We start from the raw sequence: 15,295 nt of genomic DNA, 5'->3' as shown, positions 1-15,295 counted from the left end.
AAACCACCACGACATCCTCGGTAGGCCCACATAAGGGCAATGAAAACTCACACGCAGTGGGACATCGGTGACAATAATGACCCAGTGGGACGTCGGTGACAATGATGACTATGAGAACATGATACTGTGATACTGATGACTATGAGAACATATGAGAACATGATACTGTGAAAGATCAATCCATAATGGATCCAACACAGTCGCGGGAGTCCAGTCCAAAGCGGATCCAACACAGCAGCGAGAGTCCCGTTCACAGCGGAGCCAGTAGGAAACCATCCCAAGCGGAGGCTGATCAGCAGCGCAGAGATGTCCCCAGCCGATACACAGGCGAGCAGTACATGGCCACCGGATCGGACCGGACTCCCTCCACAAAGGAGAGTGGGACATAGAAGAAAAAGAAGAGAAACGGCAGATCAACTGGTCTAAAAAGGGAGTCTATTTAAAGGCTAGAGTATACAAATGAGTTTTAAGGTGAGACTTAAATGCTTCTACTGAGGTGGCATCGCAAACTGTTACCGGGAGGGCATTCCAGAGTACTGGAGCCCGAAATGAAAAAGCTCTACAGCCCGAAGACTTTTTTTGGGCTTTGGGGATCACTAATAAGCCGGAGTCCTTTGAACGCAGATTTCTTGCCGGGACATATGGTACAATACAATCGGCAAGATAGGATGGAGCTAGACCGTGTAGTATTTTATACGTAAGTAGTAAAACCTTCTTTAATCAGAGCAAAGCATTTTTGGTTGATTTTTTGGGGTGGTACAGCTCGGTCGGTAGAGCCAGCAACTTGAGGGTTGCAAGTTCCAATCCCCCTTCCACCATCCTAGTCACTAACATTGTGTCTTTGGGCAAGACACTTTACCCACCTGGTCCCAGTGCCACCCACACTGGTTTAAATGTAAAAAAAAAAAAAAAAAATTGATATTGGGTTTCACTATGTAAAGCGCTTTGAGTCACTAGAGAAAAAGTGCTATATAAATATAATTCACTTGATAAAAAAAAGAGATAAAGAAGTAAAATACAGCACTATGTCATCAGTTTCTGATTTATTAAATTGTATAACAGTGCAAAATATTGCTCATTTGTAGTGGTCTTTCTTGAACTATTTGGGAAAAAAAGATATAAAAATAACTAAAAACTTGTTGAAAAATAAACAAGTGATTCAATTATAAATAAAGATTTCTACACATAAAAGTAATCATCAACTTAAAGTGCCCTCTTTGGGGATTGTAATAGAGATCCATCTGGATTCATCAACTTAATTCTAAACATTTCTTCACGAAAAAATACATCTTTAACATTAACATTTATGGAACATGTCCACAAAAAATCTAGCTGTCAACACTGAATATTGCGTTGTTGCATTTCTTTTCACAGTTTATGAACTTACATTCATATTTTGTTGAAGTATTATTCAAGAAATATATTCTATAAAGGATCTTTTCATTTTTGCTATATTTCAAATATCTTTAAAAAATCTCACGAACCCTTTGGCATACCTTCAAGTACCCCCAGGGAGACGCGTACCCCCATTTGAGAACCACTGGTATATACGATAAATAATTGCAAGTAAGGTAGAATGTTATAGTAAAACATAATTGAAGTAATATAAAAGACAGGTTTTTAGTTGGAAGATGTCTAAACACAAAGGATAAGAAAAAGACAAATACACTTTCTATTCTGGCATTGGAATCCAACGATTGAGATAAACAGAAACACAGCACCTGTAAAGAAAACAAGTGATTAAGATTAAAGACATAGTGTTTATCACAGTAGTTTATACATGGGTCTACTGTTCAGAATTCTTGAGTACTGACCAAATGACCTTGTTTTAACTTCAAGTAAGTGAACATGTTTTCTGGGGATCAGTCCGTTGGACCTAAATTAGATACCAGAGGACTGAAAGATGGAGATACAAAACAATATCAATAGCATTTGTATTATTTCTGTCACTTCTATGATACTATTGGGACAACCTGTTTCTAATGTCAGTGAGAGTGGGCTGACTAAAACACACTGATTGCACAGCAACTTATTCCTGATAGTTCTCCTAATCCGTCTTCAAATAATTTTAGGAGCTCCTGGAAGAAATCTATCATACCTTAGTCACCAATTTATCTCCTATTGGTGAATCTGTACTTAAAAAATACACAAACATAGTTGTTTCCCCACATCATTGCTTTTCTGTCCATGATCTTTGCATTCTGTTCCTTTATCAAGCATACATTTATTGGAAATTAAATTAAAGCAAGAGAAGAATGCTGGTGAGGGATGCTTCGATCAAGGTTTTGTGCTTCAGAGTCCGATCATTCATGAGTACCTATTACATGCAGAAACTGTAAATATGTTTTTCATTTACTCATGTATTTATTTATGGTGAGTGATATTGACGCTGTAATAATATCATCATCTCACTTAAACTAGCTCCTCATTCTTTTTCATTACATTCAATTGTTTGAGCAAAACAAAGTACTGAATAACCTAATACTACCTAGTACTAATTTAAATACTTTGGTTATTGCCCTCAAAGTCCTTCTGTGTTCAGGTACCCTTAGTTTATAGGCATTGACAAAATAATAATTCTTGTAAATAAAAAAAATTAAAAATAATAAATCAAATCACTCCATTTTTCTATCCTAAACTGATATGATATCTGGTAGCCTGGTTGATAAACACACCAACAACAATTGTTTTTTCTCAGTTGCTGTTATATTATCCTCTCTCTCATAGACTCTTACAGTATTCAATCAATCAATCAATCAATGTTCATTTATATAGCCCTAATTCACTAGTGTCTCAAAGGGCTGCACAAACCACAACACAAACCACAACGACATCCTCGGTATGCCCACATAAGGGCAAGGAAAATATTGCTGTACTTGATACTTTTCTGTTAATAACTGCTCACTTTCTGCTATAATTTGGTTCCATTTTGACTTCTTGAAGTTTACTTTCCGAAACTGGTTGGTGGCCGAGCCATTGGAACATCCCTAGTGCTGACCTTATAACATCTTAAAATTCCTACTTAAACCAGGGGTTCTTAACTTTTTTGACCTCGGATCCAGGGACTACTCATATATTTTCACTAAATTACATTAGTAATTCGAGTCTTATGAGTCTTATTAAGCGTTATATCTAACCTACTTATAGTAACAACCTTGTCAAATGATATAAAAGCATGTGTTCATGACAACAATTCTTGTCTATTTAACACTTAAACCTTAGGCTTAGAACAATTATTGATTGAAAATTAGAACAATCAGTGCTAATCAGATATATTGCATAGGTAGGGACTCAAAATACATTTACATACAATTATATTGTGCTAAAACAAATCAACTAAATTATTATATTTTGTAACCAAACTGTCAATAAAATAAAGTGCAAATGAATATACTGCTTCACCACTTTGTCATAACTTCCGCGCTTAAGAAACTTCTCTATGACTATAGTTCTAGAGCAGGGGTGCCCATTACGTCGATCGCGAGCTACCAGTCGACCGCGGGGGGTGTGTCAGTCGATCTCCAGCCGTGCTTTTAAAAAAAATAGACCTAAAAATTAGTGATCATCAATCTTCACCAAGACGTCAGTTAAATGACATTCACGGTACCGGAGGGTCTTGTGAGATGACGCTGGCTGCTGCAAGATCATTATTATGAAAATATGACCGAGAGGAAGGCGAGAAACACTTTTTATTTCAACAGACTCTCGCGCCGTACCTTCCGTCAAAACTCTAAAGGCCGACTGCACATTTCCTATCTTCACAATAAAAGCCCTGCTTCATGCTGCCTGCGCTAACTAAATACAGAGTCTCGGAAAACTGGCGTGCACAAGCGATCCCTCAGAAAGCTGGCGTGCACATCACTTGTGCACGCCAGCTTTCCGAGACTCTTATTTTGTTAGCGCAGGCAGCATGAAGCAGGGCTTTTATTGTGAAGATAGGAAATGTGCAATCGGCCCTTAGAGTTTTGACGGAAGGGACGGCGCGAAAGTCTGTTGAAATAAAAAGTGTTTCTCGCCTTCCTCTCTGTCATTTTTTCATAATAATGAACTGGCAGCAGCCAGCGTCATCTCACAAGACCCTCGGGTGCCGTGAATGTCAATCAAGCAAGCTACGGAATTTGCCGCCAATGTTTTTCTTGTAAAGTGTATGGAAGCTGGATGAATTAGATGCCAAAAACCAACCACTTTCATGTGGTATTGTACAGAAAGGACAACTTTTTTTCTCCTCCATTTGAAAATGTGGGCGTTATCATCATTACTGTCTGATTCCAATCAATGCAAGTCATCAGAATCAGGTAATACACCAACTTATATTCTTGTCTTTGTGAAAGAAAGACATCTATATGTGTTACACATGCTTGTATTATCATTAAACACATTTAACTTGTTTACAAAAATGTCTCTTTCATAAATAAATATAAATGATATATATAAATGAGGTAGATCCCCTCGAGTTGGTCATTTGAAAAGTAGCTCGCCTGCAGAAAAAGTGTGGGCACCCCTGCTCTAGACTTTTGTTTGTTTGAGATTGGCATTACTGCCACTAGTGGTGGAAAAGTGTATTACAGTTGAGTCCCGCTGAGGCCCATACGGACCACAGCTGAGAAACATAATTTTTGGCGGCACTCTAGGGGTGCTTGTGGCCCAAATATGGGTCCCCGTTTAATGATTAACAGTCGCTGACTTAAACTGCATCCCTTAAATTCCTTTTCGCTACATCATCATGAAAAATTTCCAATCCTACATACATGTTTTGCTGTTATGAGGGAACTCTATCATTTTCTGTACTTTCTCCACTCCCTTGTTTTCAGTTTTAGATCCCTTGTTTTCAGTTTTTGATAAGAATCTAGGCTTCAGTGATATATGCGCCTAGAACCCCAATATGACCGACCTAAATCTTTATATTTTCACAGCAGTGAGACATTAAGAGCTAGATGAAATATTTTCTGTCAAGCTTAATTTACTTCTAGTGCTAATTGTATTTATTTTGTATACTGATTATAATCCGCCATGGGTAAATTAAATGTACACTGCTGTATACATTGTGCTGCATACCGCAGAAAACCAGACCATGCACATGCAGGCATGAATCTCTCCAACAATTTACTGCACACAAATAAACTGGGCTTGGTGCAAAAATATCAAACCGTTCGGAATGAGTAATATAGACCTAGGATAGATTGCAATGTGCCGGACGCCCAAAGGGACTCTTGTACTTGGTTGGTTTAAAAAGGGTCTGATAAAAGTGCATTCAACTGAAATAAGAAAGCAATGTAAATTGATCTTTTGTCTTCCTGGGTAAGTTAAACAATGTCTACAAAACTATTCAAATTGGCACAGTCGGACACTCCATGACACCTCGATATAGGACAATTATGTCACATCTGACATCGCCCTGGAAATAAAGTAAACTTTAACGGAACACCTTTAGCCTAGCAGAATCCAACTCAAATGACCACAGGAAATAACAGGGAGGTCTCTTCAATTATCCAATGTTCAGGTTTAAAGCCATGCCAGCCAATCAACCTCTGACCAGTAACACATGACTATTTCACCTTGGAACCAGCAAAGGTGTTTCCAAAATCTGGCAAACAAGAATCCTTTTCTGTTATAATTTCTGAGGTTCGAGCAATCATTGCCAATGACAGGCTTCCATGTGGACTCAAGGCAAGGAGGTTCCATCCCCACTTCACTGTCTGGCTCGATGAGAGAAAGAGGCACTTCAAGCCAAGAACATATTTACACAGGCATGTAAGCACACGGAACTGGAAACACACACAAACACATTATGGGCTTTGGGATCCAAGAAACTTGGTTTGTTATCTTCTCGGACGGAGGCAGGGGGAATTGCCTCCTGCTAAGTGGACCTCAGGCACGTACTGTACATGGTGTGCGCTCTCAAATTACGGAGTCTAACAAGGAGAAATGTGATTAAGGCAAGCAGCAAAAACGGCTCCAAAAAACCCTGGAAAAATGTGTACATAGCAAAGAAAAACAACAGTAAATACTACAATTGCAAAGATACTGTCATTTAGTCATAGTTTTTTTGGCTCGCATGCTCTAAAGAAGGTAAATCAGAGAATTTCAAATGCAACTTGACTAGGAGCAGAATTGCTATATATTAGGATGTGGTGGAACAGGACCAAGCGGTTTTCCTCCAGTGTGTTAATGTTTCTATGAATCAATTCAGACACCACAGGCGCAAATAAAATGACGGATGGACTAACTGAACTTCTCTGCTCTGTGAGTCAGACCTGGGCCAGCCCAAAGCAGAGTCAAATCGTCCATCCAGTTTTTTTGGGGCTATAACTGTCTGGAAATACGATGACGCTGGGGTGATAATCAGAAAAATCCCCCTTATGAAGGTGAATGGGAACAAGAGTGTTGTTGGCAGTAAAGTCCGCGCAAGAGAGTCTAGTGGGGGTGTGATTTATTACTTAGGTTTTAAGTGGTGATGGTTGCTTTCCCCATGGGTATGCTCACACAGACATGGATAGGTCGATAAAGAGCATTGTTAATAAACGGATACTCAACCTGCATCTGTAGTGGTCAATGTTGAAACTGCCAACTTTACATTTGATCTTTGTGTAAACATCCTGGATATCTACTGAGGCACTCAGGTCCTCCAGTTCACTGATCATGCAGACTTCTGTAGAGAAAGAAAAGAGACAATTCCATATTATATATGAACTGTAACTGCTGACATGCATGCATGTTTGGCTGAACATCAATCCTGAAACCGGAAGACCGTTAATGATGGGAGAGGCTCTATTTTTGTGTTTGTTTTAACGGTCACACATTCATGTTGGCAAACAAGTGAATGAGTAAAGTGATATTAGTGGAGTATAAACCCTCAGCTAGCCAAAACGAGGACTGTGCATGTCACAAAATACTGATTGTTCACAAAACCTGTGTGCATTTCTTACAGCACCCTATGTGATAATGAAACTACCCACCGCAGAGTTAACATTCCATACTCTACAATCTGATCAGATTAGATCCAAAGTATGTCTGTAAGCTTAGCTGATGGCTGTCATTGTTTCCAATAAAAAAGTCCCAGGTCACAGATTGGCTTCGAGGGAAATGGACTCCAAGCATATATATTACTATTGATTTTGAGTGGTTCTCAATAGTTTCTTAACATTCTAAACTAGGCTTGTCAGCTTTATTGTGGATACTGTGTGGAAAAAACCCCAGCAGTCTTGATCCGACCAATCTAAGTCTAAGGCTCGATCCGACCAATCTAAGTCTATAACTCAACGCCAAAAAAACGGAAATGCTGATTATCGGTCCTGCTAGACACCGAACTCTATTTAATAATACAACTCTAACATTTGACAACCAAACAATTAAACAAGGCGACACGGTAAAGAATCTGGGTATTATCTTCGACCCAACTCTCTCCTTTGAGGCACACATTAAAAGCGTTACTAAAACGGCCTTCTTTCATCTCCGTAATATCGCTAAAATTCGCTCCATTTTGTCCACTAAAGACGCTGAGATCATTATCCATGCGTTTGTTACGTCTCGCCTCGATTACTGTAACGTATTATTTTCGTGTCTCCCCATGTCTAGCATTAAAAGATTACAGTTGGTACAAAATGCGGCTGCTAGACTTTTGACAAGAACAAGAAAGTTTGATCACATTACACCTGTACTGGCTCACCTGCACTGGCTTCCTGTGCACTTAAGATGTGACTTTAAGGTTTTACTACTTACGTATAAAATACTACACGGTCTAGCTCCATCCTATCTTGCCGATTGTATTGTACCATATGTCCCGGCAAGAAATCTGCGTTCAAAGGACTCCGGCTTATTAGTGATTCCCAAAGCCCAAAAAAAGTCTGCGTGCTATAGAGCGTTTTAATTTCGGGCTCCAGTACTCTGGAATGCCCTCCCAGTAACAGTTCCAGATGCCACCTCAGTAGAAGCATTTAAGTCTCACCTTAAAACTCATTTGTATACTCTAGCCTTTAAATAGAATCCCTTTTTAGACCAGTTGATCTGCCGTTTCTTTTCTTTTTCTCCTATGTTCCAATCTCCCTTGTGGAGGGGGTCCGGTCCGATCCGGTGGCCATGTACTGCTTGCCTGTGTATCGGCTGGGGACATCTCTGCGCTGCTGATCCGCCTCCGCTTGGGATGGTTTCCTGCTGGCTCCGCTGTGAACGGGACTCTCGCTGCTGTGTTGGATCCGCTTTGGACTGGACTCTCGCGACTGTGTTGGATCCATTATGGATTTAACTTTCACAGTATCATGTTAGACTCGCTCGACATCCATTGATTTCGTCCTCTCCAAGGTTCTCATAGTCATCATTGTCACCGACGTCCAGTTTTCCTTGCCCTTATGTGGGCCTACCAAGGATGTGGTAGTGGTTTGTGTTGTGGTTTGTGCAGCCCTTTGAGACACTAGTGATTTAGGGCTATATAAGTAAACATTGATTGATTGATTGATTATTTACTCAATGGCATGTCATTGCTGTCTCTATATTCTCAAATGCTCACTGCAGCAATTTACTTGAAGGGAAACACTTTTACTTAAAATATAAATAAATGATAAATGGGTTGTACTTGTATAGCACTTTTCTACCTTCAAGGTACTCAAAGCGCTTTGACACTACTTCCACATTTACCCATTCACACACACATTCACACACTGATGGAGGGAGCTGCCATGCAAGGCGCCAACCAGCACCCATCAGGAGCAAGGGTGAAGTGTCTTGCTCAGGACACAACGGATGTGACGAGGTTGGTTCTAGGTGGGATTTGAACCAGTGACCCTCGGGTTGCGCACGGCCACTCTCCCACTGCGCCACGCCGTCCCCAAAATAATTATAAGGGTTATTTTTGGAGTCTTATTTATTTCATTATGACTCAACCTAGTTTCCGTCAAGTCCACCACAGACTACAAATATTTTCTTACCACCATTGTGTGATTGTTGAGTAACTACATAATGAGTTTTACTGTAAAGTGGCATATAAATTCAATCTCTTATTAATAAAGTCTGAATCTTAAACAGTTTGTTTTGGCTGAAACTCTTTCAGCAAGGTGGTTCAATAATTACATTTTCACCGTTACAGACTGTTCATTTTAAGATCTGGAGGGGAAGAGATATGCAATATTATCAACACTCGGGCCGCATATTTAATCGAACTCTAATCACAATCACGATTTTGGCTGCCACTATTAAATACAGGTGATTGTCTGCGATATTAACATTTAGAAAGCAGGCACCGCTCCAAATCAAATGCACAGTGACAGAAAAGCAACAGCTGCTTGTTGTAGAAGTCCCATGAAGCGGCCACCGCCCATGCCAGAGGCCATTGTGTATGTGCACAGAGCTCCATGAACACACCGATCACCTCCCCTGCTGGCATTAACAAACTTTTCCCGGGCTGCATGTCGGCCGCATCGTTTCACTTCCGTTGAGTCTTACAACATGCGTTAAAGACAGACTACTGTTATTACGTGGCGACACATGTGGACGCTTGCACTAGCAGGACTAACACCTAGCCATCGTTCTAAATAAAGTCTGGAGACACTTTCCCGTTCAGTGCCAACATTTCTCGTAAATGTTCTGGCGAGACATGCTCCCCATTGGAATACACCTCCGGCATCTGCGCATATGTATGAATCCATCCATCCATCCATCTTCTTCCGCTTATCCGAGGTCGGGTCGCGGGGGCAACAGCCTAAGCAGGGAAGCCCAGACTTCCCTCTCCCCAGCCACTTCGTCTAGCTCCTCCCAGGGGATTCCGAGCCGTTCCCAGGCCAGCTGGGAGACATAGTCTTCCCAACGTGTCCTGGGTCTTCCCCGTGGCCTTCTACCATTCAGACGTGCCCTAAACACCTCCCTCGGGAGGCGTTCGGATGGCATCCTGACCAGATGCTCGAACCACCTCATCTGGCTCCTCTCGATGTGTAGGAGCAGCGGCTTTACTTTGGGTTCCTCCCGGATGGCAGAGCTTTTCAGAGCCCCGCAACACAGAGGAGGAAACTCATTTCGGCCGCTTGTACCCGTGATCGACCGGTAATTTGAGAGCTTTGCCTTCCGGCTCAGCTCCTTCTTCACCACAACGGATCGGTACAACGTCCGCATTACTGAAGACGCCGCACCGATCCGCCTGTCGATCTCGCGATCCACTCCTCCCCCAATCGTGAACAAGACTCCTAGGTACTTGAACTCCTCCACTTGGGGCAGGGTCTCCTCCCCAACCCGGAGATCGCACTCCACCCTTTTCCGGGCGAGAATCATGGACTCGGACATGGAGGTGCTGATTCTCATTCCGGTCGCTTCACACTCGGCTGCGAACCGATCCAGTGAGAGCTGAAGATCCCGGCCAGATGAAGCCATCAGGACCACATCATCTGCAAAATGCAGACACCTAATCCCGCGGCCACCAAACCGGAACCCCTCAACGCCTTTACCACGCCTGGAGATTCTGTGTATGAATCTCGTAAATGTAATTGTGCATTGAGGGACTCTTTCAAGTGAGCACAGTCATGACAATAAATAACTCTATATTTTTGTATTGTATCATTTAATATACATGTTTCACACTACAAAATATCCACTATAAAATGAAGTGGTGTCCAATTGATGTGGGAATGTGGCTGTATTTTATGGCCCTGGTGAAATTCATACAAAATACATAGAGGTAAAGGCATCATCTGATGAGAAAAAGCAGAAATAATACTGATTAGGAAGAAAAACATTGTTTTCTTTAAATAAGGATATGTTTTAGCCATTTTATTAGACTATTTCATTACAAATTACATGATGTCACGTTTACTATCCTACCTCCCCACCACTACCTGGACCCCATTACTGCAATTACATCGCTGACCTGTGGGAAACACTAAAATAAGTAATAATTGTGATGAATACTTGTAAATGTATTATTGATAAAAAATAATCATTATTATTTTGGCCATAATCATGCAGCCCTAACCGACACCCATTAAAAGGTAAATCAACCTTTCATCACCACAATAAATTAAAGGAGGACACAGCACAGTTCACTTGGATTCATCACCCATGTATTTATTTGTCTGTTCCATCAATCTTCTTCCTCGGCAGCAGCTCACCTCCCCTTGCCTCCAGTTATATGTTGTCAACAGATCTCCTTTAAATATTTGTCTGACTACAGAGATTGATTGGGTTTGATTTGTATTCAATTTATTTTTTGCAGAGGCAAACTTAAAGCAAGAAACCATGCCCAACAAATCATAAACTAGTTTTATAAACCTCTGGTGTGTGCTGTTTATTTCAGGACATAAAACAAAAGCAACAATGTCTTTCATGCACAGTTTTGGTTCCAAAGAGTCAGTAAAAAACTGAATTAGATGAAAATTAAATCCAATAATCTGCTACGGACAACCAAAAATTGTTAACAAAAATACTTTTTACAGAAAATAGTTCATTTTAAACACATAAAAAATGGCAAATGCACATATCTCCCGTCCAAAGGCAAAACCTAGTAACTCACTTCTCGTTGATTTAGCGAAAACAAAGGAAAACCAATCTATCTTGATGCTGTCTTACAAAGATCTACAAAGTCATCAAACGTATAGATGTTTTCTTGAGCTTTCATTTTCTTGCCAATTGAGCCATGGATTGAATCTGCTCTCATGAACGTGTGCCCTTTCTCCAGATATTTTCTAATAATCTTGGGTGGGCCCCATTCTGCGTTTGCACATTGGGCAAGAGCCGTGTACAGCGTCCAGTTTTTATTTTGACCTCCACAGTTATCTGCCCAGTATCATGTTAGACCCGCTCGACATCCATTGCTTTCGGTCCCCTAGAGGGGGGGGGGGGGTTCCCACATCTGAGGTCCTCTCCAAGGTTTCTCATAGTCAGCATTGTCACTGGCGTCCCACTGGATGTGAATTCTCCCTGCCCACTGGGTGTGAGTTTTCCTTGCCCTTTTGTGGGTTCTTCCGAGGATGTTGTAGTCGTAATGATTTGTGCAGTCCTTTGAGACATTTGTGATTTGGGGCTATATAAATAAACATTGATTGATTGAAAAGAGTATGCAAGGGGAAGAATCAAGAACAATACATTTAATGAAGGTGCTTGCAACGTCCTGGGCCAATCTTCCAAATATCCCCTGGTGCCATAATATCACATAATCAGGTTGACCGTCGGCCCCCATTCGTGCAAATGTCTCATTAAAGACAATAAGGCCACTGACAAAGAAGCTCCGATTGGTCCCTTGATATACTAGGTTTTTCTGTTGTATCTACGCGGTTATGTGGTAGTTGCTAGGTCCTGCCATGCGCGTAACAGCTTACTTACGGAACAAATTACAATATCGCTTACACTAATGTAAAGCATATCACCTAGGAACTCCAAAATTATTATCAGCTCAGTTTTGACCAAAATGGAGTGACTGGGTTTTGCCTTTGGACGGGAGATATATGACGGATGAAATTGAGAAATAAATATACAGAGGCCAACTCTGTACTTTGCTTAAACGTCTTAAATGAATTAGAGCTGACCCTCTTGTTATATCCAAGAACATACAGACAATGGCTGTGCACTCACACAACTTCGATTACGCCATCTGATGCAATCGTGTGCATGCACAACATACTTTGCTCTTTACGAAACTACGGCGGACAGCTAAAAAGCGCCATATGACCTTTGATTGCTTGGCTCGACTTGCCGTATGTGTGGTTCATTCAGTGACACTCCGGAAACACGAACTCTAAGGATCCCTATTACTGTATAATATGCTATTTTTTTTGTACTAAAAACCCAGTAATACTAAAAGGACAGCAGATGAAAACCAAAGTACCACTGTTATGTAGTATTACATATTGTACATGTGTTATTAAAGTATTTTTTTTTTTGCTTTTTGGCACGGGACCCTTTGGGACTGTGTGACAAGGGGTGGCACTTTTGTGACCCCTGCGGTGCTTTTTTGTGGACTTCTGGATCTACCTACCGGGAGCCTTTTGGCCATGGAGACCAGCTGCTGGGTCTCTGCCACACCGGAGTCGGTTTGGAGGGTTTGGAGAAGATGCGGATGAGGGGACAGGGCTCCGCAGCTGACACTGAGCGCCGGGACGGAGAGGCTTTGCGATGTCTTGGCTGGGTGAGCAGCTGTCGGACCCCTCAGTCTCCTTGGACGTATCCTCGCTCATCCATGCGGACTGGACACTGGCCGAAAGTTGGTTTGCGGCCGAGAGTGGAGTCGGCTGTCTTGGTTGCTTTGTTGGGTCTGCTCCTGTCTCTGGCCATGCTCCCTCCACCCCAGCGGACGCGGGCGTGGAACACCGCAGAGGCCACGACAGTGTATATGTTTCTTTTACTTTTTATTCATAGCTGTATGTAAAAGTGTCTGGTTGCATCAGCTCCGCTACTTTAATGTCTTTAATGTCCTTTGTGTTCTTTGATGTTTGATGTCTCCCTCTTACACACATGTGAGAGGGATGTGTACTATGGCTATGAGTCGTTTTTTTCCCCCCCTTGACCTCAGTTTGGACCCCCTTTCCAGGGCCTAGGCTTAGACCGATTTTTTAAAGTTTTATTTTAATCTTCTGTATCTCTGTATTTACCTGTATCTCATCTTTTTTGTAAGGGGCGCTGGAAGCCGGCAGACCCGTCAGCGATCCTGTTCTGTCTCCCTGTAATGTTTGTCTGATCTTGAATGGGATTGTGCTGAAAATTTTAATTTTCCTGAAGGAACTCTCCTAAAGGAATGAATAAAGTACTATCTAATCTAATCTAATCTAATCTAATCCAATATTAATTTGAGAATCACATACCTGTCTTTTTTGTAGTTGGATCAGGAGCAAATAGTTTCACGATGACCTTGGGTAACATCCACTGCATCCAAAGGCTGACTTTCCCACTCGTGCCACCGATGCTGCTAGTTTTCTGCTCCAAGGTAACGGGGTCTGCAAAGGGACCATCATCACCTGCTGGTACTGAATCACCCTAGGGAAGCAGAGGAGGGAATAATGGCAGTTCATAGGATGACCTGACATCAGGGGTGGCAAACTCGTTTTTTTTCAATCAATCAATCAATCAATGTTTACTTATATAGCCCTAAATCACTAGTGTCTCAAAGGGCTGCACAAACCACTACGACATCCTCGGTAGGCCCACATAAGGGCAAGGAAAACTCACACCCAGTGGGACGTCGGTGACAATGATGACTATGAGAACCTTGGAGAGGAGGAAAGCAATGGATGTCGAGCGGGTCTAACATGATACTGTGAAAGTTCAATCCACAATGGATCCAACACAGCCGCGAGAAGAGTCCAGTCCAAAGCGGATCCGACACAGCAGCGAGAGTCCCGTTCACAGCGGAGCCAGCAGGAACCATCCCAAGCGGAGGCGGATCAGCAGAGCAGAGATGTTCCAACCGATACACAGGCAAGGTCCATTCTGGGTCCCGACTCTGGACAGCCAGTAGGTCATCTCGCAATTATGACTGCCCTCAGAGGGCTGCTTGTAACAGTGATATTAACATGTTATAGCCTCGTTACACAATTTGCTCATGTAACTATTTTTGATCAATATAGTTTTTAATAATAGAAGGACAAGGTTGTGAGTTCAAACCCCGGCCGAGTCATACCAAAGACTATAAAAATGGGACCCATTACCTCCCTGCTTGGCACTCAGCATTAAGGGTTGGAATTGGGGGTTAAATCACCAGAAATGATTCCCGGGCGCGGCACAGCTGCTGCCCACTGCTCCCCTCACCTCCCAGGGGGGGAACAATGGGATGGGTCAAATGCAGAGGAAAAATTCCACCACACCAAGTGTGTGTGTAACAACCATTGGTACTTTAACTTTAACTTGCTTTGGAATTCTAAATGAAGGCGACGAGCAGATATTGAAGGATTCTTTAAAAACCAAACCAAAAAAAAAAAAAATGCTTTGAACAACTTGTTGCGCGATCAGATATTATTGAACTGCAGAACATATGCAATTGAACGCAGCACATTTTACTGTCAGAATTGAAAAGACCAGATACATTTAGCCTGAAAGTCCTTTATTATTTTTAACCTTCTGCAAGCCATTTAAATAATGTAGAGGGTCACATTAAAACAGGGGTCTTTAATGTGCAGAGGACGCCCAAATGGGATGGATGGATAGCATTGTGTTTTGAATGTAACTGATCCTAAAGGTACCTTGTTATTAAGCAAAACAAAATAATCGATAACACGAACAATAGTTAGCTGACAATAAGAGAGCTATATGTTAAGACTATAAAAATAATACAGTATTATTTACTTTATACATGTTTTCATTCAAATCCTGCAAGGTACAGTCAGTAGGG

At 41.7% G+C, this 15,295-nt stretch overlaps 1 protein-coding gene across 4 annotated transcripts in view; it reads right to left on the bottom strand.

Annotated features, from left to right (window-relative positions):
* The window catches only part of LOC133562376 (intermembrane lipid transfer protein VPS13B-like), an 819,661-nt gene that overhangs the window by 508,578 nt on the left and 295,788 nt on the right, over positions 1-15,295 (bottom strand). For all 4 annotated transcript variants that reach the window (XM_061916537.1, XM_061916536.1, XM_061916534.1 and 1 more), the window contains exons 26-27: positions 13,773-13,944; positions 6,535-6,649 (exon numbers count right to left, since the gene is read on the bottom strand). In XM_061916537.1, coding sequence (XP_061772521.1) covers positions 6,535-6,649; positions 13,773-13,944 — 287 coding nt within the window. The remainder of the gene's footprint in view (positions 1-6,534; positions 6,650-13,772; positions 13,945-15,295) is intronic.

The sequence above is a fragment of the Nerophis ophidion genome, linkage group LG11 (genome assembly GCF_033978795.1).
Source record: "Nerophis ophidion isolate RoL-2023_Sa linkage group LG11, RoL_Noph_v1.0, whole genome shotgun sequence".
Lineage (NCBI taxonomy): Eukaryota > Metazoa > Chordata > Actinopteri > Syngnathiformes > Syngnathidae > Nerophis > Nerophis ophidion.
The sequence above is the reverse complement of the archived record's forward strand: the minus strand, read 5'-3'. Positions and strand labels throughout refer to the sequence as shown.